Consider the following 27,135-nt stretch of genomic DNA (forward strand, 5'->3'; position numbering starts at 1 on the left):
CTGCAGCTTCCACGGTCAAAGTCCTTCGTACATGTAAATTGCAAACGTGCACATTTTTCCACTAGAGAAAATCAAATTAACTGAACTCAAACAGACAATTTTATCTATTGTCCGTAGCTGAAAAACGTTCACAGGATTCCCTCATATGATCTATTTTCAGACCTTTACTTTAAATTCAAATTCTTGGCCCGGTTAATAAAGAAAGCACAATCTTCTGTTATATTCTGACGTTTGTTTTCACCCGTTTTACTGCAGTCACATAAACATGATTGTAAATCCTACTAATCTAGACTGAATGACTGGTGCACTATTTATGATTTATGAAAACTATCAAGCTGATTCAAAGTGATTACAGAAAGGCGTTATCTCAAATGAGTCACGGTGCTGTATGGCTCCTGAATCCAACCTGTGTCTCTGGCTAACCACCTCTGTGGCTCCCTTTACAATACTGAAACAATTGTTTTGAATCCTATGAGATCAACACAAATAAGCTATAAACAAGCTAATATGTTGGGAAATTGATCATACTTAAAGAAAAGGGGACTGTTTCTGGCCACTGGGAAAACCTGGCATCTTCACTACACCAGGCGTCAAATGTTACTGTGCCATGGCGACACTGTGTTTTCAGCTACAGACCACTGGGCCGAACGTAGAGGAACAAATGAAAACACACTGAGGAAAGCGTCTGTGGTGTACTGGTAAGTAAGATTCGGATCCTTTTTCTGCAGAACTACAGTGCAGAACCTTCACATATAAATGAACATCTCTTTAGCCCTCATGTACACACAGCACTGATAAAGCCTCTCAGCTATGGAGATGAAGATGTAGAGTGTCTAAGAACATTTTCAACCATACATAAAGAATGGCATTAAAGATGGTGGGAATGCACCCACTGTTAAGAGCTAGGTGCCATGGCTTGGCACATATTGACAGCTTCTGCCGCTGCTGATGGGGACGAAAGGTTCTGCACTGCAGCTTCAACACAAGTGGAAGACTGTGGTTTATAAGCAGAGAGCAGGCATCAGTGTGTGGTAGGTGTGACTACCTAGGTGAATTAATTTTTTCTCCATGTTTCTCCACAACTTCCTCACTTCTTTACTGCCATAAAAACCACATTGCATCTCTGATATTAAATCAATACATGAATGATCCTCCAGACTGAACCATGGTGAATTATGACAGCACAGATACAGGTGGGAGGGCTAAAAAAAAAGATAGGTGGGGTGTGTTAGAGTCATAAATGCAGGTGTCTGAGATTATCCTCTGGTCATAGAGGAAGAGAAGGAAGTCATCACCTCACAGCCTCTCAGGTGAGCAGATCAGCTTCTGGTGTTTGGTTCATAGAACGTCAACTGAGTACAGGTCATTTTTCTCGACTTTTCTTGAGGTACGGCTACTATTCATGGCTCATTTGGCTCGGCCTAAAGTGAGAGTTTAGGCTTTGCTATACCACAAAATCATTTTTTTAATAAAAAATGCAGTCTAATAACTTTTCTTGTGAATGAAACAGACAATTTACAGGATTTACTTGCTTGTGATGTTGTACATAAATCAACTGATCCTGCATATCTGTTCCTTTATGTGTTTCCAGCAGCACAGCAACCATCAGACGAGCATCCAGAGACTTTTTCCTTCGTTTTTGTTGCACTCGCAGAGGAAAAAAAATGAATCTTCATATAGTGGCTCTTTGCCTTTTTGGCTCAGGTAAGAAGAACCTCTTGTACAACAAATTACAAAAAAATAAATGGTACAAAGTATTTTTTTCTTCTAATAAACTGTGTAGAAGAAATGAACTTTGGGTTGTGGAACATGTACATGACAAAAAAAAGCTTTAAAACATAACACAAGATGATACAAAATATACACGTCTTTGTTACAGTATCCGTATATATCGTATATCGTATTGTATCGTGGCATGTGTATCGTGATATGTATCGTATCGGCAGATTCTTGCCAATACACAGCCCTAAGGGTTAATACATATTTTTCTTGTATTGAATATTTGAATGATTCCGATGTTTTTCTGTGTTTTGTTATGTCAGTAATTCTTTGTGGAGCACAGATGTCAAACACAACAAACCCAACAAACACAACAAACCCAACACCACCAACAAACCCAACAGGCATACCAGAAGCCACATCATCACCAACAAACACAACCGGCACACCGGACAACTCCACCACTGCCTCCAACACGACTACGACTAGCAATGCCACCACCACCATCATCACCACACTCATTCCAGAACCTAGTGCTGCCCCCGAACCGGCTGAAGGCCTGTCAGCAGGTGCTATAGCAGGCATCACCATCGGCACTATTGGTGGGGTAGCTCTTGTTGGTGAGTACAAAATAATTCACACAACCTCAACCATATTTCTGATAACATCTGTTACATATTAACAAGTCAACGCTTGAGATTTGGTGTTACGGGAACAGGAAGTCCTCTAGTTGATCCTGAGCATCTGAATGAATAAAAAAGTCGCTACCCAGAGCCCTCTAGTGGCAAGTAAGCAAAGTGAAGGCTTATTAAAGCTCTTCACTATAGCTCTTCATGTTTTTGTAGCAGCTTAAGTCTGTATTAGTGACAGGGAGGAACGAAAAGAAAAGATCAAACCTAAAAACGATTTAACAGAAACATCTATCTGTATTTCAGGAGGAGGAATCTTCGGTGCATTGAAGTACACTGGGAAAATCTGAGGCCGGCTGTGTCTAAATGAGTAAACCAGTCCTGATTTATAAGCTAGAAATTCTGCTTTCGTAAGATCAGTCTTAATCCTGGTTTTGTAAAGTGGACAGAGAACATTGTCTGAAAGGCCCAAACCTGATAAAACATGATGATATCGGGCCAAGAGGAAGACATAAATCTGTCTAAGAATAATCCCACAAAATAAGTCATTTTAAGTCAAATAAGTCAAATTCATGGTATAATTTCTGTTTTCTCATTGTCAGATAATGAACTTTTAAGTTTATTTAACATATTGCATAAAAGTAGTTTCTTGAAGCAGTCGTACATTAACTTGTACTTTGTTGGATTTTGTGTATTTAGTCATATTGTACTTTTCACTACAGTCACACCTCAGTCAGACCTCATCAGATTTATAAAAGTGTGTGTTTTTATGCCCTTCATTTATTTGCTTTCTTGTTTTTTTTAATATAAATGTCTTCTAATACAAATTCTGTATTTTCTTGAAGGGAAAAGCTTCGAATCACTATAATAAAATGCTTTGTTGTCCTTTTTTTTTAACTGTCATCTGTGACACGCTGTTGTATTATTAATATCCCCACAGTTCAAGCTGTCAGCTGCTGGTAAGTTATGTAAGTGTTTTCCTGTTCACCTGGCTTATTTGTTCGTTTTATGAGCTTAATGACATTATTACAATATGCAATGTGTACATAAGTCATGAGACAGAAACATCATTTAAATTTGCAGTGTATGATAAAGACACTTTCCACACGCTGAGCGTTAGCAGGTGAAAACTCTCAATACCTGCAGCGTGTGTTCACGATGTTTGTTCAGTCAATACAAATAAATTAGTGATCTTTGCTTTGCTAATTCCTTGGCAGTCTTAATACTTTAGCTTCCTGTAAGGACATTTCTAAGAACAGCTGAGGGTAGTAGAGTAGATGGTAAATCCATGAACAAAAAACCCAAAACAAACAGAAGCTCATCCCTGCGTCTCTTTAGCTTTCTATCTGTGATCCTCTCATATCACACTGTTTGCTGTTAATATTAGAACAGTATAGCCTTTACTTTTAGTGTAAAAGCTCAGCTTTAGTACATTAATGTTCAGCACACACTGGATTATTTGTAGGACTGATAAAAGATTATTTGTAATAAACGGATGGAGGCATGAGAGTGAAACCGTTTGCATGGTATCAGACATATTAGGACTGAGTCTTGTTTTTGATGCCATTCATTTGAAGGTGAGGCAGCGTGAGGCTCCCATGTTGTCAGGGTTGCACTGTGGACACATGAGGCCGGCACAGTTTTATGGCAGGCTATGGTCATTTGCTATGGGAGCGTTCACGCAGGGAGCACTTGGTAACAACCTTCCTTCCGTGCTGGCAAATTACTGCTAATACCCTGAGCTGTGTGTGTTCAGCCCATATGGTGTGCATGAGAGCCAGAGGGACTGTGTGTGTGTTTGTGTGTGTACACGGGCATGCTGTTGGGGGAAGGGAGTGTCTGATTTAAGTGTTTCTGCAAGAATTAAAATGGAATTAACATTTTTGATTACACAATTCAGGTCTTTTTTTTGTCACAAGGACCACATCCTAGTTTTAAAATAGATCCATTCATCATGAACCAACAACAGCTCATGTGTGCCAGGGGAGCATGGCACTGATCCCACACACTGTGTGAATCTTAAACCTATCAGTGTCGTAGCAGCAGCACGGTTAGTGTTACAGAGGCAACAGCACTTGGCCCTGGCTCTTGATAACTTTATCTTTTCTCCTCACACATTGACCAGATCATCTGTCAGAGCTCCAGAAACTTAATCACAATAACACAACGTAGTTTCAGACGAGGCAGACAAACACAAAAAACTGACAAAACACTGTGCACACAAATTATTAGAGCTTGAGTTAATGTCAAGGTCTACACATGAATAGGCACAAACCTCCTCAGAACACTGTGCACAGCTCCCTCTGGTGGAGGATAACATATCTGTCACTACTATATTATATGGGTCAGAGGTGTTTCTGACATAAATCCAATCTGACTATAATCTGCTCATTCAGCCTGCAAGTTCACTACGCCCAGTGCATTCACTGACCTCATGTCGTATGCAGCACTGGTAATTAATAAAGGACACATTTTCAGATTACGGTATACTAGCAATACTGTATTAAATGTAATTATTAAACTTCAGGTTTTTGTTTTTCATGCAGACAATTTTAATGTCAATGTGTTCACATATGAAGCTGCAACTTAGTTCAATGCAACTTTGTTTTATAGCATCTATTATAGTAAAAATAGTCTATTGGTGCTTCACAGAAACCCCGAGCCTGACCCCTGATCAAGCACCTAATCGCAACGAGTGAGAAGCAAAACCCCTTCCTAACAGGAGGAAATCTTGGTGAAACTCTTGTAAAACCACAGACACCATTAAAGACCTTTTTGGGAGTCATCACACACAGTCTGAACAATGCTTAAATAACATGCAGCGCATTAAAATGGGAATGCTTGCTGCTCAAATAACAGTGAGGTGTGGGTTGTCAGGATTACACAGCAAGATCTGTAATTTCAAGGACCAAACACTAGGTGGCAGCAGTTGCAGCAAAAACAACAACATTATTTCTACTGATAGGCATTTGAAGGTACATAAAATTGTATATTTGACCTCAAGAAATGAACGACAGATGATTTTTTTTAACAAATATCTGTCCTTTTACTGTAATTTATGTTTACATGTATGTTCAAAGTTACGTTAGAGATATCAGAACCTGCCCTGAACCACTCAATCGTGTCTCACTTCCACATTGGCCTCTATGCTAATACGTTTGCTAGCTGGCCTGGTTGCTAACAAGCCTGCTCCCAAAAATGCTATTGTACAAAACGTTGTCGAACGGTTGTTTACTTGGGAGTATCCAGATGATTAGATAGGCATATATTAGGAATAAAAATATATTACACACCATACAAATTGTCTGCTCTCTACCTGGTATGGTAATTAGCTACCTTCTTAGCAGGCTAGCCATTAGCTATTGAGCTAAGTTTTTAGGTAGCAGTCGGAGCAGGAAGTGTTAAGCTAGCTTTAGCCTAATATTTACATCCTTTAAATCCTTTTGTACACTGTTGGGACAAATACACACAAGAACAAGTGTAAGTTAGTGATGAATTTTAATCATTTATAGACTGACTTGTACATAAAGTCAGCCGTATTACATCTGGAAAAGGTACAGATCCATTCTTACACAGCTGCTTTGGTATCACTTGATCCACAGTACAGTTACATTCACTGCGCTGTTCATAAATACTGTACAAAAATAAAATGCATTTTGACATAAAATATATCCTCCCTCTCTGTTGGTTGATGTCTACCACGCTGAGAAGAAAAAAAAAGCTTTGTTACGTTACAATAACAGTATGATGACATCATGTTAAATAGAATAAATTATACATATCATCAAGTCACTGTGATAAAATACAAAAAAACACATCAAAGCATATAAAACCAGGTTCAGGAAAAACGTTGCTTTTGGAGTGAAAATAATAATCCAGCTGTCCCCAGCTGTTCCAGCAATGGAAGTTAACTTAGAATAAATAGGATCCGTCCTTGTTTGCCTCCTTGAGAGGAAGGTCAAAGGTTGTTTTTTCCCCAGCAACATGTCTCTGTGCTCCATCTTCAGTCTGTAATGGCAGGACTCTCTCCACTAGTGGGAGCTCTCTCCCAGCAGGTAGTGTCTCTGACTCCATGTTTTGGGGCCAAGGCAGTTTAAACGTCGCCGCACGCCGTCTACAGACGACACGTCTGGTATTTGCTGTGTGAGGAGAAGGCCAGCTCGTAGAAGAGGACGTAGGCGTTGCTGCTGCGGACCTGGCTGGAGGACATGGGGCTCACCCTGCGCAGAAAAACACACGGGACACACTGCAGTGAGCACGAACAGATGCTTCAAGTGTTTCTTTTATTAAACATGAGTCCAAGCGGTGGCGAAGTGAAGAGGCACGTACACACACACACCCAGTCTGCTCGTCAGGCTGACACACCTTTAATACAGCCTGACGTCACCTTTATACAGCTCCAGGTGGTTTTCATTTGACAGCAGGCACATACTGTACAGTATAATTAGACTGAACGGCCCATCTGATAAGACGATACGCATGGTAACACGATGATGTGAGGTGAGGTGATACCTGGAGTCATTGTAGCTGTACCACTCTCCCAGCGCCGGGTTCCTGCAGTAGGCTGTGTAATGGCCTCCCAGAGCGTTTCCAGAGTGGTTGGACACGGCATATAAGTTATAGACAGGGCGCTCTGCAAGGAGAGACACGACACGACACGACACGACCGTCAGTCAGCGAGTTCCTACTCATCAAACGCCGCTCGGCTTACAAAGTGCATTTTAATCGTCCTCCTCGCCTCTGGTGACAGTGCGTCATACTCACCGCTGCTCTCTGAGGCGAACTCCCGCAGGTCCAGGTCTTTAAGAGGGAAGTTGACGTACGTGGACAGTTTGCTGGCTCGGATGTTGGAGTCTGAGAAACGCTTCAGGTCTGAGGAGGAACATGGATTCAAGGAACAGTCCCTCACTATATCAAAATAATCAATCAGCAGATTTGCACGTTTCCTGTTATAGATGCTGCTGAAATGCCTCCAGTTAGCAACAATAAACCAGCTAGTGCTAATTTCGACCATTGTTTGGTTGGCAGGATGTGTTAAACTAGGGATCATTAAGCTCCACTAGTTAGCAGAAGCTACCCAGGAACAAGCTCATTGCTAACTTGTCTGTTGTTTGTTCTGCAGGCGGTGTTCAGAGGTTTGAGCTCGTATAATCTGTGGGGAACATCCCAGATTTCTGATCGTTTCCTGCATGTTTGTGCAGAATGAATTCATGTGAAAGCATTTTATAAACCATGTAAAGGATACGGAGCACTAGGATCTGAGGGAACTTCTGGATGCTGAATCGCTTGGTGCATTTTCTTTTGGCTTTGCATCTGGTGCATGTCTGAGGAAGAGACGCAGTTTAGAGATGCCACTGCTGCTTTATAAGTCATATATTAAACCATTTGTCCAGAGGTAAGTGAACAAAGACTAGAAAGGTAAACACAGTGCTTCTTACTGGTCTCTCATCTCCATCCAAGACATCTTCTTTTGTAAAAACTCTCAAACAATCTTTGAGGGTCACCTCGCCTGAGTTCTTCTGTGGAGGCAAACGGACAGGAAATGAATTTACACTGCATGCCGTTTTGTCTGCGTTCCATCAGTACATAGATGTACATAGTTGTGTTCTGACCTGTGCAATGGGTATGGAGAGGTCCCAGAATGGATCGAACACGGTGGAGCGGAAGCCACAGACGGTGCAGGTCAGAGAGCTTCTCAGCTGTCCAACAAACAGGTCTACAAACAGGAAGCAGAATCACATTAATTAAACACGTACATATGTAAAATTAAGTTAATTAAAATCACTTACCCACTACTTTGCTGTCCTCTCTCTCCAAGTACATGTTCCACATCCGCTTGCCTTTTTCTTCATCCCTGTGAATGAAGCCAGTTTAAATAAAGAGCCACATGATGACGGCTAAATTCTCAACACAATCAATTACAAAGCAATTCTGAACAATTACACAGTTTATTTCTGACCATCGCTACCTAACCAGGCATGCAGCACAGCTGTGAGCGGCAGTGACACCGAGGCAGGTTATGAGTAACTTATTGAGGGGCAGAGGTGAGGGATGACTTACGAGAGGTGATCAAAGTCCTCGATGGACACCTTGGGGCACACAGTCACTCTGTTGACTTCATTATGGAGCCCGTCCAATAAGAAACGCAGGAACTCCTGAGCATCCTGCTGACTGCAGAGAGAGGAATTCCATCATTAGTGTTAAAATAGACGAGAAACAAAAGAGGATTATTAGTCAGAGGAAGAGACGTACTTGCAGCCGACAAATTTCGGAGCGCATCTCTGGACCTGGCTTCTGAAGTCAGAGGGGCTGATGACCTCGTTGTTCACAGACGTCCACAGATTCTGAGTCAGCTTTGCAAACTCTGAGAAAAGAGACCACAGTCAAGAGAAAACCTACAAATAAAGGAAAAGACCGTACTTCTGAAGCTGCATGATGGGTGATCCATCAAGTTAATTAGCAGTTTATTCCCTTGTAGCCCTGTCGAAAATAAACTCGGGGCAAAGCTGTCGTAGTTTGACGGTTGTTTACGTACGGCTTTTGTACGCGACCCGGACACTGTCCCCATGAACCCCGAAGCATGACATTGCTAGCGGGATTCGCGTTCAGACCTGAGCCAGATGTAAGCCAATTGGTCGAGCCTAGATAGGTCGATTACGGATATATCCGAATTCGCGTTGTTCAGACTCCGAAAAAAACGATCCGGATATATCCAGATACGACCCGAATCCCGCTCTAGCCAGATTGATTTGTGTGAACAGGGTCTAAAGTGACTGTGTTTGTGTCGGCCATCAGGAGCTCACAGGCTCGTCCTACCTTCCATCAGAGCTGCGTCGGTCCTGCAGTTGTTGTTGAGGTCTGTGCGATGGACGTTTCTCAGGCAGTAGTCCCTCAGCTCAGATGTGTTGCTCAGACATTGTAGGATGGAGTTCATGAAACACTGATAGAACAGAAGATAAAGACTCGTTCAGTGCTTTCAGCAGCATGATATGGACAATGATGGAGCGGAAAGTGACACTTACTGTGTTACCAAGGTTTCTCAAACCCACCAGACCCTGAGGACTCTTGTTCTGTGCAAAGAGACAAAGAGAAGACGTTTGTTAGGTTAAGTTTACGAGACTTCCTATAAAAGCATAAGAAACACATGACCAAGCAGCAAGGCAAAGGCTTGTTGTTGTGTTTGTTTTATGAACAGGAAGAAACCACAGAAGAAGAAAAAGCATCCAAGGGATTTGAACCTGCAACCTTTTGCTCCCAAAACTCACTTCTCTGAGACAAAAAAAGAGCACCAATGTCATTATATGGGCTAAAAGACCCAACCCTGACAGGTATTATCCACATGAAGACCTTTTCCAGGTCCTGGACTGGGTTCAAATCCAGCTGCATGTTTCCATCTAACACAAAGCACTGCAGACATTTACTGCTCATGCCTTACAGCAGCAGCAGCAGCAGCAGCAGTGTGATAAAAGCTCTGGTATGACAGCAGCCCTGTTACATTCCTCAAGTGTGAATGAGCCTCACAGCACTGTACGGCATTCATTCACTGCTCAGCATATGATGGTCACACTGCTGGGAGGGAGGGGGGTTGAGTTGTGGCTGTCAGCTACTGTTCCAAATTCAAGCGGATATAAAATGCCACAGTGTGTCCTGACCTGGACCAATGAGCCCACATCACATCACACCCACATGTGACTCAGACCCCAGAGAGCCTGCAAACACAACACAGCGAAGCTTCACATCAAGGCTCGAGTCACAGGTCAGCCGGTTCATAGTGTGGCGTTAATCATCTGCAGGCTGAGGCTACTGCACATGAGCTGACAGAAAACACACTGTCTGTGTTTTTTTGGCTCTGAAATAAGTGAAATATGGTTAAGAAACCTGCTATCTGCTCAGATATATGAACTCATATCCTCTTGTCATGGGTCAGAAGTGGAGTGGTGCGGGGCGTCGCTGATGTTTGGGCCAGTTTGTTACGTAAAAGCTCAAAATAAACCGCTTCGAGTTCAGATTGGATCAGGTAACAGCTGGATTCCAGTTTCAGATTAAGGCTCAAGCAGGAACTAATTAACAATTAAAAACAATGAATAAAATGTTTTTTTTCCACACAGCTTAAAACCTGTCGTCCCATTGTTGACCTCCAACAAATAAAAACCAACCATTGATCCTGACCTGTGAGGACCTGCCTACGCATGCAGGAGGAGTTCCAGGTCTGCAGTGAGTGACTGTATGTTTTGAGTATTAACAGGTTGGTGACCTGCAGCTCGTCCTGAATGAGAGGACATAGTAACAGTGTAACATGATGAGTATGAGCAAGTCAGCAGCGCTGTCATGCATCAACGCCTCTGTTGACGGCCTGACGAGCGCCGCGTGCAACCAACCAGGCACACATACTGTACATGTGCAGCCGGACTGTAAACAGAGCAGCAGCGTCAGATCCGTTTTCTGACACCTGGATGGACCAAGTGCATCACTGGTTCTGAATTCTGTTGTCTGTACAGAGAACTCGTTGTTGTACCATCCTCCACTACAGGACAGACAGTATCAGCTGTTAACCGCCCTCTTGGCTGACATCTAATTGTTTGTGTCCCTCTTCTTCTCTGCAGTATTTGAAGGTGACCATATGGTGTGAGTCCCATTCCTGCAGCACCGCCCCCGGAGGTGAGTTTACTGACCAGCGGGGTTCGGCACAATCAGCGGGCGGGCCTTTGATTTAAAAGAGCCGTCCAAAAAAAAAAAAAAAGGAAGGAGGCGGTGGCGATGCGTTCAGGTAATCTCAGTGCTCTGATCAAGAAGCTCTCCACTGGTTGGCATGGCTTCAGAGGGAAGCAGAGAGAGAGAGAGACAGAGAGGAAGAGAAAGAACGCAATGTCCTAAACCAGCTCTGCATGCCTGGTCAAGGCCACATAACACATGATAGAGGAAGGAACACTCCAGCACATGCATGGTGCCATGCCATGCCACTCCCCTGGAAACAGTAGAAACAGAAATATACTACAGGACACGGGCGGGGGGAAGGTACAGGAGGACACACCTGAGCAGAAATACTGGTACTTTCCTGAAACTGTGTCGATGTTTGAAAGGATTAGAATTGTTCAAGTACAAATACATCCTGATGCTTGTGCTAAGATTATTCATCTATGCTAACAGCTGTTAGCATGCTAACATAAAAATATGGAACTTCTGATATTTACCAGAGTTTTGCATGTCTTCAAGTATAGGACAAATTTAAGAAGAGTTTTCAACAGATTCGTTAATATTTACCAATACGATAGCTCCTTAGCTGCTACATAAACTTTAATTTTTCAGTTAATTAATTCAAATTAATTAACTAATTCAAATTAATTAACTGCATCTAATTAATAATTAAACTTACTTTATCAACATATACATGGACCAACACTAGATCCGTGCAAGGTAGTTGAGTTACAGCTCAGATTAGTTTGTCTGATTATTAAAACTAGAAAAATACTGTCTGATAGCTAGCTTGTTAGCCAACATTGTGTATATTTGACAACAATCCTACTAAACCTGATTTTTGAGTTAGCTAGCTAGAAGTAATCTGTCTCATCATAATAGTAATTTATATACATAATAATAACTACATGCACAGAATATTTGCTTGCACACATGGCCACAGGTGTTAACAGGGATTTTGTCTGACTTGTCTGCAAAAGAAATGCCAAATTTGTTGCAATTTATGAGACTGACATTTTTAAAAATCATTGATTTTCAGCAGTTAAACATGTATGATTACTGCTTCAGCACTAAATAAAGCTCTGTCTCACTGTAGCTTAGCATTTAACCCTCAGGGTGATGAACACATGTGTGTCTATTTACAATGCAAAGTTAACATATGAACAGATACTCTTATGTCCGGTGTGAGCATTCATGCAGCTGACGGAACAGATTCTGGTATCAACAAGGGCGAAACACCTCAAACACACACACACATGTGTGCAGGCTGCAGGTAGCTGTGTGTGTGTTAACAAAATGTCCTGCGCAGATGATAAGGTGAGAGTCTGGGCACATTCCTTATCAGCAGCTCTCCTTCCTCTTACGCAACCGACGCCACACTCGAGCTGCTACTTTGATGCAGGCATCTGCTGTTTCTGCCTGATGTGTGTGTGTGTGTGTAGGGGGTACTGATAAGGGCCTAAAGGTCAGATTTAAACCCTCCGCAGGTATGTCCCTTCTGCTTTCCCTTAGGTTTTGAAAGTTTTATTGGGAGTTTTTATGGACATTTTCCTGCAAAAATCACCTTTTCTGTTTTATTCAACTAGTGTGCATGAACTGAAATCTGTCTAGGCTGCATTTTGCGATGTTATTTAAACTCTCACAGCATCACGTGTCACTGCTTCTAGATTTAAAGTACAGAAACAACTCAATAAATGAGTAAAATTATAAACTTTTGACACATTTGTGTAATATCATCACCAAAAAACAAGATGATTTTTACAAATATCTGTGAATTATAGTGATTTCAAAGTTATTTCACACTTAACACACAAGTGCATGGAAACTGAGATGCCTTTATACAGGTGGGACAGAGCTCCAGGGGAGCTGGACTCACCTTGGCCTGGTTGATGATCAGACCCATGAAGGTGGACACCAGCATGGAGCGGGACAGAGGCGGGCTCTTGCGCCGCAGCTCCGGTTTGTCCAAGGGGAAGGCGGCCGGTGGCTCCTCCGGTGCTGTCACGGTGTAGGAGTGTCGCAGAGACGGCATGTTGGCGCTGTTGAATGTTGTCCGACACCGGGATGGTAGTGTCATCCAATGCAGCTGGAAGGAGGGAATAATCCCACTGACGGGGCTGTTTTACTGAAGACGAAGTGAAAACGAACCGAGGATGAGTTCAGGTGCGTGTCGTCCCGCTGTAACCCGCAGACTAGTCTTCCGTCTCACACCTGGACTGCTGCGTTCAAGACTGACAGCAGAGGCGGCGTGTCGGAGCTTTTACTGCGCGCAGTGAACGTCGCCTCCCACTTAGGAATGACTGGTGCTGCCTTTAAGTGCTGTTGGAAATTTCAACGTTAACTGTGCTCTTGGTCTATTTGCAAGTGGAAATGGTAGCAAAAACACATCAGATATGACTAAAGTTAAACTAGAATTGAATCAGATAAAAAGAAGCTTGTGAGTTGCTTTTCTGTCCCAATATTTCTGCAGGTGTCTGAAAGGTTTAACAGATCAGAATATTTGTGCTACATAAACAAAGACAATATTTTACTGTACTAATTTGAATTTAATCCATCCTACAAAAATCCGAGCAATGTTACATTTATGCTAATCCCTCGCTACCAGGCTTTGTTTACAGGCTACTGTTAGCTAGCTATCTGAAGGCTAGCAAGTTTATCAGCTAACATTTGCATGTAAACAAGATACACAAATGCTAGGTTAGCTAGCTTGCTAATCTTAGCTCTTTGGCTCAAATTATTAGTTTGATTGCCATTGCTAGGTAATCAAACCCTTGTTCTTCACCCTCTTTCTTCTTCTTCTTTTTTATTCTTCCGTATGTTTTTTGGCGCAGCGTATCTTCAGCATACATTGACCGATTTCAGCCATTCAAGTATCAAAATGTTCATCTCACGGAGGACATTCCGGATCAACTTCAAGTTTTTTTTCAAAAACGTATAGTTTTTCAAATATTAAGCAATTTTGGCGTCATTTTTAACATGGGAGTCTATGAGAGAGCCCTTCAACGAGGGTCATCTGCCAAATGTATCTCCTCCTACAAATTTCAAGCTACAGACTCCAGTTTAGTCTTAAAACGCTCATTAGATGCTGCTCTATCAAACTTTTATTCAGAATTTTCTGATTCTGAATCATTTCCGCACGCCAGGCTCTCAAAGTTGGAGTGGTTTTTGAGGTCTCCTCTGCTGTTACCATGGTGACAGGCTGACACACAGAGGCATACAAAGCTCTGAATCGCTCTGATTCTCCAGCAATTCGGAGCAATCCTTCACATCAGTGTTCAAAGCAATGCTTCAGCTGCAGTAATCAAACTTGCATTTTCTTCAGGAAATGCCCTTTTCTAGTGTTAATATTTCTTCAGCCCTCTTAGAGCACTATAATAGTGATGTGCTCCCTTAAATTGCAAAATAGAGCAATAGGCTAAGCCTTAAATAATGATATACGTGCGATGAAGGTACCGTGTCTCGTTTCTATGGGCATTTAATCACATAGAAATCATCTCATTAGCTGACAGAACATAAAAAGCCTTCATCAGCTTTAATCCCAGATCTCTGCCTTTAGCAGGGAGTCCTGCTGACCTTGAATTTGATCGTTGGGCTGAGGTTCAGATTTGACACAGAAACTGCTCTGAGGCTGATAAGAGGCTTGATAGCAGCCTTATAAACCTTTACAGGTCCTTCAATCTTGTGGCTTAACTGGGAGAACAGTAGAGCTGCTGAGCAAAGTCTAGCATCACATAATGTCATATTTAGCTGAAGAATTACTTTTTTTATTGTATGGGTGGCATTGAGACAGCAGAAAGTGGGTTAATTACAGCTCATGCATTTCATGTCATAGATGACAAATGTATGATTGCTTAAAAAAATCCAAAAGTAAAAATTATTGAGAGATATCTACATATTATATTGAAACATCTATGATTTTGTACCCAGTGGTGACTGAAAGTAATTAAGTATTTCACTGTACTTAAGTAATTTTTATGTATTTATACTTATAAATAATAAAATAATAAAATAATAGTGCATACTTTAAACTTTTACTCCATTACATTTTGCAGCTGTTACCTGTACTTTCTACTCCACTACTTTTCTTCAGTGTCTGTAGTTACTTGTTCCATGTGATGAACACAGTGCTGGACTGATGTGAGGTCAGACTCTGCATGGAGGTGGTGTCACGCTGCCAGCTGTGTTTCTATAATGAGCCTCAGTCATGGTGCCGGTGCTCTGGCTCAGTTATCTAACTAGTTAGCTGCTGTCTGCTAACACAGGTCCAACCATTAATACTTAATAAGTACTTTAAGGACTTTTACTTAAGTAGGAATGTTGATGTAGCACTTCTACTTTTACTTAAGTATATATTTTGCTGGGTATTTGTACTTTTACTTCCTCCACCACTGATTGTACCACAGAATGTGTCAGTAAATCAGTGTCTTCGCTCATTACAGCAACGATAGGAAGAAGATTCACATCAAATGTAAGCACACTATGGGAAAAAATGAAATGACACAGAGTGCGTCAGAGAGGAAACACCTCATTCAAGCAAAGCCAGAAGAAGGAAACCCTTTCTACACCCCTGTAATTACACCACCCACATGTAGGAGAAGTCACATTCCTGTCATGATAGTGATTCTCACTGCAGGTTCAACAGTCCGGATGAAGGTTCAGGATGTGGAGGAGGTGTTTTTCTTGTTTTTTCTTTGGTTGTGTAACAGCGATCTCAGTAGACAGATTTTCTGCTGATGAAGATTTTTCTTCAGTTCCAACATGTTAGCAAATGTCCAGTAAAGTTTAGTCAGCATGTTAGCATGGCCAAAAACAAATGTTTATAGCAAGTTGGTATTAAAGCCATTAAAGCGATGCAGTGGGGGCCATAAATATCCATAGTATTACATAATTAACTGAGTTATTGCCGCCATGATTTATATACACAAAATCCCATTAATGCACAATAAGGATCATCTCTAGATTGTACTGTTGATTTACTGTAGTTCCACTACCGGTTTCTGCACAGCTGTATAAATTGCAATGATGAACATCGTAACCGTAACCTCAGGCTAATGCTAAATACTAATGCTAATCTCTAATTACAGATACACATGCATCAATCCAACATTGATTTAATTTGCTAAACAGCTATGGGTTGTTCAGACCAGTCTTTAAGGCAGTGAACTAACCACGGAGGGATTTTACACTCTGTGGTTTTGAGATAACAGCCGCGTTATCTCTACGAAAAAGAACTAATGTTAATAATCACCTGTGAATGCTGCGTTATGTAACGAGTCAGAGGACACAGGGGCCATAAATCTGAGTTATCTCACAGGCATGCAGCTTCAGCATTGCTGTTATTTTTAGAGTGAGAGGAACTTAATCCAAGAGTTTACTTCCACCTGCTGCATTCATAACATTGTCAGAGTGTCTTTATGACTTTACTCATTGTAGAGCAAATCCAGGGAGGGAATCCTTCTCTGCCTAAAACTTTACACTGAGTCAACAACTCAGGTGACCACAAACCAAAAAGGCAGAACTGCAGTTTAACAGTGTGGGAGTGTATGTGTGTGTGTTAGGATGTGCACAATAACCAACACATGTATGCACGAGAGTGTGATTCACACATACCTACACACACTCCCAAGTACTGTACACACAAACTTAAGTAACCGTAGATACACAAACACACTCAGCCTGAAGGCAAATGAGGACTTAAGCTTGTTCGTAATACAATGTTTGAATTGCATTTACATAATCAGAGGCCTGAATGACAAGGATCCACTTTCCACTGTGTCTCCCTGCATGTCCCAGCATGTCCTGAGTGAACTGCTTATCGCAGTGTGGCTGCAAAAAGCAGTAAAAGGATGTTTAGTTTAAAGGTTTATCAGTAAAGTTAGAAAAACGTTTTTAACACTTAAATACGGAGCCCCTGTGATAACATGGTAACAAAAAAATAAATCGTGGCCACGAAATATGTATAACATGCACACGAAATACTACTTCATGGCCAAGAATTAGTATTGTTATTGACAGGGCGCATGGGAGCGGGCTGCCCGGACAAGGAGCACCTTTCCCGGGCAGCAAGGAGCAGTCAGTGTCCCTCTCTGGGGAAATGTGCTGAAGCACGGTGAAGCTCCAAGAGCACATGGGAGCGTGTGCCCAGCCAAGACGCCCCCTTCCCGGGCAGCAGGGAGCAGTCAGTGTCCCTCTCCCTGTCCACGTTGCTTTAACTCTTGCCCGGGCCAGGCAGCAATGAGCCATGTCCCTCTCTGGGGAACATGCTGGAGCGCTGGAGAGCCCCAAGAGGGCAGGGGAGCAGGGTGTCCAGCCAGGATGCATGCCTCCCCGGGCAGCAGGGAGCAATGATCGTCCCTCTCCCTGTCCCTGGCCCAGGTAGGAGTTAAATCACACATGGACAGGGAGAGGGACACTGACTGCTCCCTGCTGTCCAGGAAAGGTGCTCCCTGGCCGGGCAGCCCGCTCCCATGCGCCCTGTCAATAACAATACTAAATCATGGCCACGAATTAGTATTTCGTGCACACGTTATACATATTTCGTGGTCACGATTTATTTGTTTTTCCGTTTTTTTTTAATGTTTTTTTTGTTTGTTTGTTTGATGATGTTGTCATCAGAGGGGCTCCGTACTGTTTGTGACAGTTTTTTCTCAAAGTTTGCCAAATGTCCATCACAAATTTCCCACAAAGCTCCTAGAAATGATTTGTCATTACACTTATCTAAACACCTTTGCTGCAACTGTCTTCCAGGAAACTCAAACCGTTGTAAGGGAGAGGCTTTCAAACTACAACTGCAAACAAAATGAGATTAATTATTATCACCCCTGTAGCTGCATTTGCATAATCTGTCAGCCTTTGTTCAATAAAGTATTGTATATATATATATTCGACTGTGGTTATCCTGACGGATTAAGATTCAGTCCGGCCCGACCTGCTTTCTTTCTTCCTCCCTCACTTTTCATTAACATTCAGCTGCTATCAGATGTCACTGATAGCTGACGGAGGATGACGACAGAGGACAGAAATCCCTCAAAGGCAGTCACAGCAGGGTGCGGACGCCATATGAGACACATCATTTTATTGGAATCATGTTGCTAGGAGATGGGCGCATTGTTTACTAACCTGATACAACAGGACAGGTTTGAGCCTGAGGTGTCAGGGTTTAAACACGTGGTCAGGTTTTATATATATATATATTTTTTGGGGGGATAACGTGACGGAGCTGCTGTCCCTGTGTGGTGTAAACTGAGCTGTCCTGTCCTGTAGCTGGAAACGTCTGCATCAAATAAACTTGACTCACGCTGACTTTGAGAACTTCTTCATTTATTGATGGACGGGTGGCGGCTGCTCTCAAAGAATAAAACATCTTTCGGTTTAAAACATTAAAAAAAAAAGATACTGACTATTAAAAAAAAAAGACATAAACCACCAAAGGACTGTACATTTGTACACAGAAAGTGGCAAAACCTATGCAGAACTGCTATTTATTGATCACTACAGAAACATCTGGCCTGTGTAATGTGTGTGTGTGACCATCAGTATGACTGATTCATTAGTATTTTAATGGCCACAGCATTACCTGGGTTCTAATGAATAACAATATTTCACAAGGCGCTCTTTCCTCACACATAAATACTCACGTCATTCATAAACTCCACGTCCAATTCACAGCGTACTCTCTCTCTCTCTCTCTCTCTCTACTATGAAACACATCATCCTTCTGTTGATTATTTGTGATGGCGTGATGGTCAGATAAGGAGTTATAATAGATCAGCTCCGGGTACAGTATACAGTATGCACTGTCAGACAGGCAGACAGGAGAGTAGAAGCATTGTTTTGTATTGATGCACATTTGGAGCTGGTTTCGTCAATAGTATTGATGCAGTGTGTTTAGTTTGGCGCTTTTTTCACAGCTAGCCAAACGTTAGCCTACAATGAGTGTATGTGGCCATTTTAAGTGTTTTTTTTTTGCACTCTGTTACAGGTGTTCAGGGTAATTGAGCATGCAGAGATTCTGGCTGATAAATCAGTGATTGGCTGATTGATTGGCTGATTGATTGACAGGCCATGGCATGGAAATTAATACTGCAGTGACAATGAAGTCAAGAGCGCACAAACAAAAGGCTGATAGGGCTTTTCTTTTCTCATGTTTAAATGTTAAACGAGTACTTCTGTGCTTCCTTTAATCCCTGTTTTGCAGACTACTGCCCCCTGCTGGTACGGAGGGTCATGTTCTCTACAGACGTGCATGCGGCGCCACCATCAGTTCACTGCAAAGATCTTCCAAAGGTTCAATCCAAATGTCATGCAAATATCAACAAATGTGGACTGAATCCTCGCGGATGGTTTAACTATGGGTAAAAGGCTTTGCTTGTTACCATGGAGATGAAAGTTTTGACTGATCATGTTGGAAAGGTTGGCTGCTTTTAGTGATTAGATTTTTATTTTTAAATAATCAGCTGTTTATTTTCTTCAACAAATCGATTAATGTTTTGGTTTGTAAATTAAAAAAAACTTTATTTCACCTTTATATCAAAATGTCCTCATTAAGTTGTGTTTGATACATCTTGTTACCAGACTACTATCATTAATGATAATAATAATAATATCTGGTGTAAAAACAAAGTTGTCAATACATTTACTGAAACTATTGATGATGATTGATTTGCCTTATTTTTGTTATCAAACCATCCTTTTTCATATTTAGTTCCCTTACATTCAATATGCCTTTAACTGTGTAGAATTGGAAAATTCCTTCTTTGGCGCCATCTGGTGGTGGAATCAATAATACATTCATTTTCTATGGAGAAGAACCACCACAGTTTCACTTTGTACTAATCATCTACAAAACTCTACACACACGGTGGCTTTAAGTGAGACGTGAAGGGTCCTGGTGGAGGTGAAGCATGACATGAACTGAACTTACCTTCAGGTGCACCAGTGATCTCTGGATTTAAACATAATTATTCAATGTACAGAGTATTCTGACTGGAACACAGCTGATCTACTGGCTAAACAACGCTGCTGCTTTGTGCATCTTCAAGTCTTTTTTTTGTGTATGTATGTGTGTGTTTGATCTGTTGCTGCCCTCCTTCAGCTAACAGGGTGTTAGGAGAGGAGCGGAGTGTGAATACGAGACAGGAGGACGGAGATCATGGCGCTGATGGTCAGCAGAGTGACGGCAGGTGTGAGGACGCAGCTCGAGCTCACAGCTGTGGAAAAAAAGTACATGTAAACATGTGATATGTAAATATGTTCCTTTTTTTTAGTAATAATAGCTGTACTTTAATTTCACGTTGTCCCAAACGGCAAATAGCAAAACATATGAAGTATATAATGAGTTAAAAATGAGTTACTACACTCAGCTGATTGTAAACCACTGCTTAGCACTGGGTTCACGTGCTTTTCTCAGAGCCAGCACATGGTGGTGTGGAAAGTACAAAGGTAAATGAGGTGATTTATTTATCACACCTCTACCAAAGTCCTGTTAAATGAGCTGCCTGGTTAATGCGCAGTGACGCAGGCGGCATCGAATACATGGCATGTTTTTTTTTTTTAACACACAGCCTGATCCTCTACAAGATGGCTGTTTGAAAATAAAAGCTGGTATAACTGATATTAAACATAATGACATATGACCGCATGAAACAGTGGACTAGTTTGTGTCACTTGGCATTGGCCTAGGGTGCCACCTGCTGGAGGGGACGCTGTAGAATCATGGTAGAGATTCCATAAGATTTTGAGGTTCCTGACTGAATCCCACAGGAAATAAATAATCTTTTAAATCAGCGTTTAAAAAAAATGCGACTGCACCATACCTAGTAATCAGCATTTGTCCCTGTCGGCCACAAATAAGTAACATATTGAATATTTTCCTGTAAGTTAAGCTGTTCAGAACAACCTACCTTCTACCTCGTAGAGCCCAATAATTAACAAACAGCAAACACTGCAGTAACTTATAACGGGTGGAGTCAGGAGGACCAAAAGGAGGAGGGGTGTACCATAGTCCCACCTAGGGCACCACAGTAGCTAGAGCTGGCTCTGCTTGTGTGTGTCTCTGTGTGTGTGTGTGTGTGCGGTCCTTACTCCGGCAGCTCTTCCCGTCTCGTTGCAGCATCCCCGTCACACAGCTGCACACGGGCCCCGTCCCCTTACTGGTGCAGATTTGCTCACAGCCACCGTTGTCTTCCTCGCACCAGTCGGACTCTTGAGGAGACACAGGAAGTGAGGCGTCACCAGATATAAGTACTAAGGATTCAGTAGCAGTGGAAGACACTCTTCTTACCTCTTCTTCTTATGGGCCCCACAGTCAATATGTGCTCTTTATGGTCACTGTCCTCCGAGTACATTCTTCTCTTGTGTGGACAGTTCTGGGTGGACAGCACACACACATTAACTCACAGAATCCTATGTTTTTTTTGTGTTTTTAACTCATTGTGGGCTCATTTTTTCTCACCACTTTGCAGGCGTTAGTTTCCGAGTCACACAGCGAGACGTCACAGTGCAGGTGGACCTCATCATAATCCCATATATATATATATCCATAATACATTCATTTTCTATGGAGAAGAACCACCACAGTTTCTGTTTCTGTTTATTCCGCCCTTAATGTGAATGGAAGCACAGGCCCCTGTTTCTTCTTCTTCCCCTTTTCATATCTTTGTTTCTTACATAGGGTTCTTCAGGTCCAGCATAGCAGTTGTTGGAAGAATTCTGGAAACAACCTAACCTGTGTCAGCAGCATGGCCTGCTGGACTTTGTGGAGACAGTCTATCCATATGTCTTACTATGGAAATATATGTGATGTTACACCTATGATCTCATACATGATATGTTACTGTCATATATGATTGTGCTTGTGCCTATTCTAAGATGTGTGTATTCTGAGAAGCTGTGTCTGTTAGATAACAGAGGGTATAAGAAGGGAGCTGCTCTGAAAAGACCTTGAGCACTCCTACAGAGGCAACTGTCTGTGTATGTGACTGCTCCTTCCTGCAGGAATAAAAGCACTTGAGTGATCAACAGCTGATATTTTGGGTTTTATTCCTAACATAAATGATCAGCAGGAGCAGCTTGGAGTCCAGTCTTCTTCAGCTCCTCCATTAAATGAGCTAACATGGCGCTTTTCACCAGGACAGGCCTCGGTGTGAAAGTCACATTACTGCACGATCTTAGTTACACATCATGTTGGTGATTGTGTAAATGTTTCGGACTGAGGATTCAAGATTCAAGAAGTTTATTGTCAAATGCACAGCACTTTACAGTTACACTGAGCAATGAAGTTCTTACTTTGCAAGTTCCCTTCATATGACTTTATACACAACTAAATTAAGATAAAAAAGAAACAGTAGACTTAAGCATAAGAATAAATAAAAATATGAATAAGCAATAGGAAAAATAAAATAAGCAAAATGTGCAGTTCTATGTACAGAGGTAGGACTTTTAGGATCATCGTCGTGCAGGAGAAACAGCAAGTAAACTGTCAGTGATTCATATTTTTATTACCTGAATGATGTCACTCTCAGGTCACTGCTGGACATATGGCTTCAGCTCCATCATTTAGAGTGTTGTTGTGTTGTTATAATGGCCTCTTTGTCCTGAACCCTAATTTATAATTTAATTTTTACCCTCTTATTCACTTTGTTCTTCTTTGTTTTATACTGCAGGTCTGGTTCATCATACTCTTCTCGTCTCTGCAGCCACGATGGTTTTTTTATAGAACAGGAGTGTGAGGAGTTCCTCTTCTTTCTTTCTATTCTCCTGCTTTCTCTGTTGTTTCTGCAGCCTCTTAGCCTTTTTCAGCTCCTTCCTAGAGGACCCCTTTGTGAGGAGTTCAGATGTTGCGTCCTCCTCCTTTTGGACCTCCTTCTGTCTGAGCCTGGCTTCGCTCTCCTTCACTTGTTCATGGAGAGTTTTTTCAGCCGGCAGGGAGTTGATGGGGTTCTGCTGTTCAGAAACCTTTAAAGAGAGCTCTTCGTTACTGTCCTTGAGCAGAGTTAACTGTTCCTCTTGCTCATGAGGAAGAGGCTGAACCTTCTCTAGGCTTTCTTTATATTATTATATAAATATAATATTATATTATTTATTCTATAGAATAACTTCCAGGTTTAGCCATCAGTGACTTCATGGTCTTTTCATGGCGTCCTCCCATGTCTTGAATATACTCGGCAACTAAACAAAACAAGAATCAATAGCTTCACATGAATGACGAGAAGAGTGAGTGGATGAAAGCAGAGCGCTGAGCATGACTGTAACCTACACTCTGTGAAGATAAAGTGAAGAGCTGTGAAGCAGGTGTGTCCGTGGCCGAGATCCATCAGGCGAGTGCGTACGTCAGGTTCTCCCGTTTGCTCCAACCAGCGTAAGGCATCATCCAAAACCTCAACGGTGCGATGCTGCAACACCCACAAGTTCAATTCAACAACCCTGATCCTTACACACACACACAGATGTGTTCAAATTTATATTTTCTACCCTGAGAAAAAAAAAACACTTACCAAGTTTAACATGTTTGCTTTGGTCCTTTTTCAACTAGAACAGAGAACAAAGCAGCATTTTAAACCAAAAACAATGTTCTAAAATGATGGTAAACAAATGTTCATCAGCAGAAACTCACACATTTTGCCCTTATCTATATTCTTTATTGATTTGCCATCTTCAAATATTCCTGATTTCCTTATGAACATGTTTATGTGGTAGCATTGTTTTGGCCCTTCTCAACTCAACTCAAAATCCACACACACAGCATCTAAGACAATTATTGGAGCTGCACTAGTTGTGCTCATGGGCAGAGATGGTGGCACTAACTTTAGTCTCTGGCTCAGTTAACTTACAGATCCTTGCTCCAAGGCTCTGAGGATTGTCTCCACTGTCTCAATCTTGCGCAGGTGCTTCAGACGTAGGTCCTCTGTGTTCCTACAAAGAGACAATGACAAACTTATTAGCATCCTGAAACAGTCAGGAAGGAAATTGTTGGCTGCTAGCAATGCTTACTTTGAGCTGATTAGACCTATTTCTGCAGCCCAGCAAACAGCATTGCTGGACTCGTCCCGCTGCAATAGAATAGGAAGCCAAAAGACACAGATTTTCATCCGCTGTCCAGCCTCCTTTTTGATTTCAAGTGGGATCTGACTCCATCGTTCAAAAACTGACTCTATAAACAACAAAAGAACAGGCATTAAAAAAAAAACAGCTTACAAGAAATGCTCCATATGAAGGACTCACCGTTTCATTTATATATTTAGGAAAACTGAACTATACTGTTTCCACATAAAATTATAAATAAAAAGGTTACCAAACTGACATTACTCTTGTTTTGACTGATCATAATCTAATGAGCCAAATTACTCTGAACAACAGACACACATCAGGCTCATATCGTGGTCTAAACCAATCAGAGACAGTGAAGGATGGGACCCCCGTGTGTGTATTTTTGAAAACGTGTCTGCTGTAGTCAGCCGAGACCGCAGGAAATCCAGAAGAAGAAGAACGTGGACATAAGCTGTGCAGAGCTGATGCTGTGTGCTAAAGCTTTTTCTATACTCCACGTTACCCGAGGTGACGAGAACAAGAACAAGTTTGTTTCGGCCCGGACTTTTGTGTGTATAACTCCTCATACGGCCCTCTCATTGCACCGCGTGAACACACAGACACATTTCGCTGCTGAACAGCAGAAACTTCAGTTTAGGTGAACATGTAGCGGCGGAGGAAGATTTGTTGCTACTATGCAGGTTTTGCTAATGTGCTGTTGACCTGAATGAGTGATGATAACGAGCCGGTAATGTTCAGGGAGGGGGCGTGACGTGCTCGTAGCATTATAACAGACAGAACAGGTCTGACGGACAGTATTATTTGACCTGTGTGGTTGCATTCATGAAGGCTGATTCACTCGTTTTAAGGAGTTACAGTACATGGTTACATGACAAACGCCCATTTAAAAAGTATTGTGTTCATTACACAAGGTCCAAATTCATTTTAGGATGATATGTGATTATTAAGCCCGTTCATATGTACAAAATGTACTGATGCGTACAAAAATATATGGATTAAGTGTGATGCGGTGCACCTACATTTTGTGCCGGTGCACAAGAAAAAAAGTTAGGCACACCAGTGCAACCAGTGCAAAAAGTTAGTCTAGAGCCCTGTATTGTAAAATTAAATCACACTGTCCAAGTCATCCAAGCAAAGTAGGGCACAACATTACTTTCTACACTCTAATCTGGGATGCCTGTACAGTGGCTTGCAAAAGTATTCATACCCCTTGAACTTTTCCACATTTTCTCACATTATTCCCACAAAAATAAATATATTTTATTGGAATGTTATGTGAAAGACCAACACAAAGTGGCATACAGTTGTGACGTAGAAAGAAAGTTAAACATGAGTTAATTTTTTTTTTACAAATAAAAAACTGAAAGGTGCAGTGTGCAAAAGTATTCAGCCCCCTTTTCTCTGAATGCATCCAATTGCCTTCAGAAGTTGCCTGATGATTTCTGACTGATCGAATGTTGACCTAATGACTAGATACAGTCAACCTGTGTGTAATTTAATCTCAGTCCAAATACAGCTGTTCTGTGACGGCCTCTGTGGTTTGTTTAGAAAATACTGGGGCGCAAACAGCATCATGAAGTGCAAGGAACACAGCAGACAGGTCAGGAATAAAGTTGTGGTGATATTTAAAGCAGGGTTAGGCTATACAAAGATTTCCCAAGCTTTGAACATCTCACAGACCACTGTTCAGTCCATCATCGGCGAATGGAAGGAGTATGGCACAACTGTAAACCTACTGAGACATGGTCATCCACCTAAACTAACAGGCCAAACAAGGAGAGCACTGATCAGAGACGCAGCCAAGAGGCCCATAGTGACTGTGGATGAATTGCAGAGATCTACAGCTAAGGTGGGGGAATCTGGCCATGGGACAACTATCAGTCATGCACTGCACAAATCTGGACTTAATTGAAGAGTGGCATTAAGAAAGCCATTGTTAAAGAAAACCACAAGAAGTCCTGTTTGCAGTTTGCCAGAAGCCATGTGAGTGACCTAGCAATCATGTGGAAGAAGGCACTCTGGTCAGACTCTGGTCCAAAATTGAACTTTTTGGCCTAAATGCAAAACGCTATATGTGGCGGAAACCTAACACTGCACATCACTCTGAACACACCATACCCACTGTCAAACATGGTGGTGGCAGCATCGTGCTCTGGGGCTGCTTCTCTTCAGCAGGGACAGGGAAGCAGGTCAGAGTTGATGGGAAGATGGATGGAGCCAAATACAGGGCAATCTTGGAGGAAAACCTGTTGGAGTCTGCAAAACACTTGATACTGGGGCGGAGATTCACCTTCCAACAGGACAACAACCCTAAACATAAAGCCAAAGCTACAGTGGAATGGTTTAAAATGAAACATATTAATGTGTTAGAATGACCCAGTCAAAGTCCAGACCTAAATACAATCGAGAATCTGTGGCAAGATCTGAAAACTGAGACATACCCCAAAAGACTTGCAGCTATAATTGCAGCAAAAGGGGGTTCCACAACGTATTGCCTCAGGGGGGCTGAATACTTTTGCATAATGTGAGAAAATGTGGAAAAGTTCAAGGGGTATGAATACTTTTGCAAGCCACTGTAAGTAAATCCAGGCTCAGAAATCACTAATTTAAGAGTCAATGTGCCTGTTGAAGGTGTAATTTAAAAGCTTTAGTTAGAGTCTAGGTTAGATGTCAGCTGATGGAGGTGCAATCACTGTTAGTGAGTAAATATGTGATCAAATTGTTGAGTAAATATTTATGACATTGCTGCATGAAATGCCTCGAATGTTCCTTACCTTGTGGACGAAAAGTGATAACTGTATCATTTTTCTGTAGCAAAAAGAAAAACAAAAGTTTATCAATGACCAATAGAAAACAGTAATATCTATATTTTAATAAATAAAATTTGAAACCTGTATTAGTCCCACAATGGGGAAATTGCTTAAGGCAGCCCAGCAAAGAGTGCCATACACCAGTGAGTACACTGGAGGCTATGCAGGTAAAGTGTCTTGCCCAAGTATAGCAGGGTTGTCCAGTAACCTTCCGGTTACAATTAATAATTAATAAT

The 27,135-nt window shown here is 41.8% G+C and overlaps 3 protein-coding genes across 6 annotated transcripts; 1 reads left to right on the forward strand and 2 right to left on the reverse strand.

The window, feature by feature from the left end:
* The first annotated feature begins 1,168 nt into the window (after positions 1-1,168).
* On the forward strand, positions 1,169-3,249 carry LOC114446143 (anti-sigma-I factor RsgI5-like). Of its 4 annotated transcripts, none has more exons than XM_028421601.1 (4): positions 1,169-1,310; positions 1,592-1,704; positions 2,043-2,339; positions 2,655-3,249. In XM_028421601.1, the coding sequence occupies exons 2-4, from the start codon at positions 1,665-1,667 to the stop codon at positions 2,696-2,698; spliced, it is 381 nt and encodes a 126-aa protein (XP_028277402.1). In that variant the 5' UTR covers positions 1,169-1,310; positions 1,592-1,664; the 3' UTR covers positions 2,699-3,249. The 4 variants fall into 4 exon arrangements, with proteins under 4 accessions (XP_028277402.1, XP_028277405.1, XP_028277404.1 ...); XM_028421604.1 differs by having other exon boundaries at positions 1,595-1,704; XM_028421603.1 differs by having other exon boundaries at positions 1,256-1,387.
* A 2,580-nt stretch (positions 3,250-5,829) lies between these two features.
* Positions 5,830-13,286, reverse strand: LOC114446120 (ubiquitin carboxyl-terminal hydrolase 2-like). The gene is made up of 12 exons (XM_028421564.1): positions 12,919-13,286; positions 9,371-9,418; positions 9,165-9,288; positions 8,601-8,712; positions 8,409-8,519; positions 8,138-8,202; positions 7,961-8,064; positions 7,787-7,867; positions 7,594-7,672; positions 7,113-7,220; positions 6,861-6,981; positions 5,830-6,568 (listed from the first exon to the last, which is right to left on the reverse strand). Exons 1-12 carry the CDS (start codon positions 13,117-13,119, stop codon positions 6,463-6,465), a joined length of 1,260 nt encoding a protein of 419 aa, XP_028277365.1. The 5' UTR covers positions 13,120-13,286; the 3' UTR covers positions 5,830-6,462.
* A 6,478-nt stretch (positions 13,287-19,764) lies between these two features.
* LOC114446146 (alpha-tectorin-like) lies at positions 19,765-21,585 on the reverse strand. The gene is made up of 4 exons (XM_028421607.1): positions 21,496-21,585; positions 21,325-21,409; positions 21,126-21,245; positions 19,765-20,251 (listed from the first exon to the last, which is right to left on the reverse strand). Exons 2-4 carry the CDS (start codon positions 21,386-21,388, stop codon positions 20,148-20,150), a joined length of 288 nt encoding a protein of 95 aa, XP_028277408.1. The 5' UTR covers positions 21,389-21,409; positions 21,496-21,585; the 3' UTR covers positions 19,765-20,147.
* Positions 21,586-27,135: the final 5,550 nt, after the last annotated feature.

The sequence above is a fragment of the Parambassis ranga genome, chromosome 14 (assembly GCF_900634625.1).
Source record: "Parambassis ranga chromosome 14, fParRan2.1, whole genome shotgun sequence".
In the NCBI taxonomy this organism is placed as follows: Eukaryota; Metazoa; Chordata; class Actinopteri; family Ambassidae; genus Parambassis; species Parambassis ranga.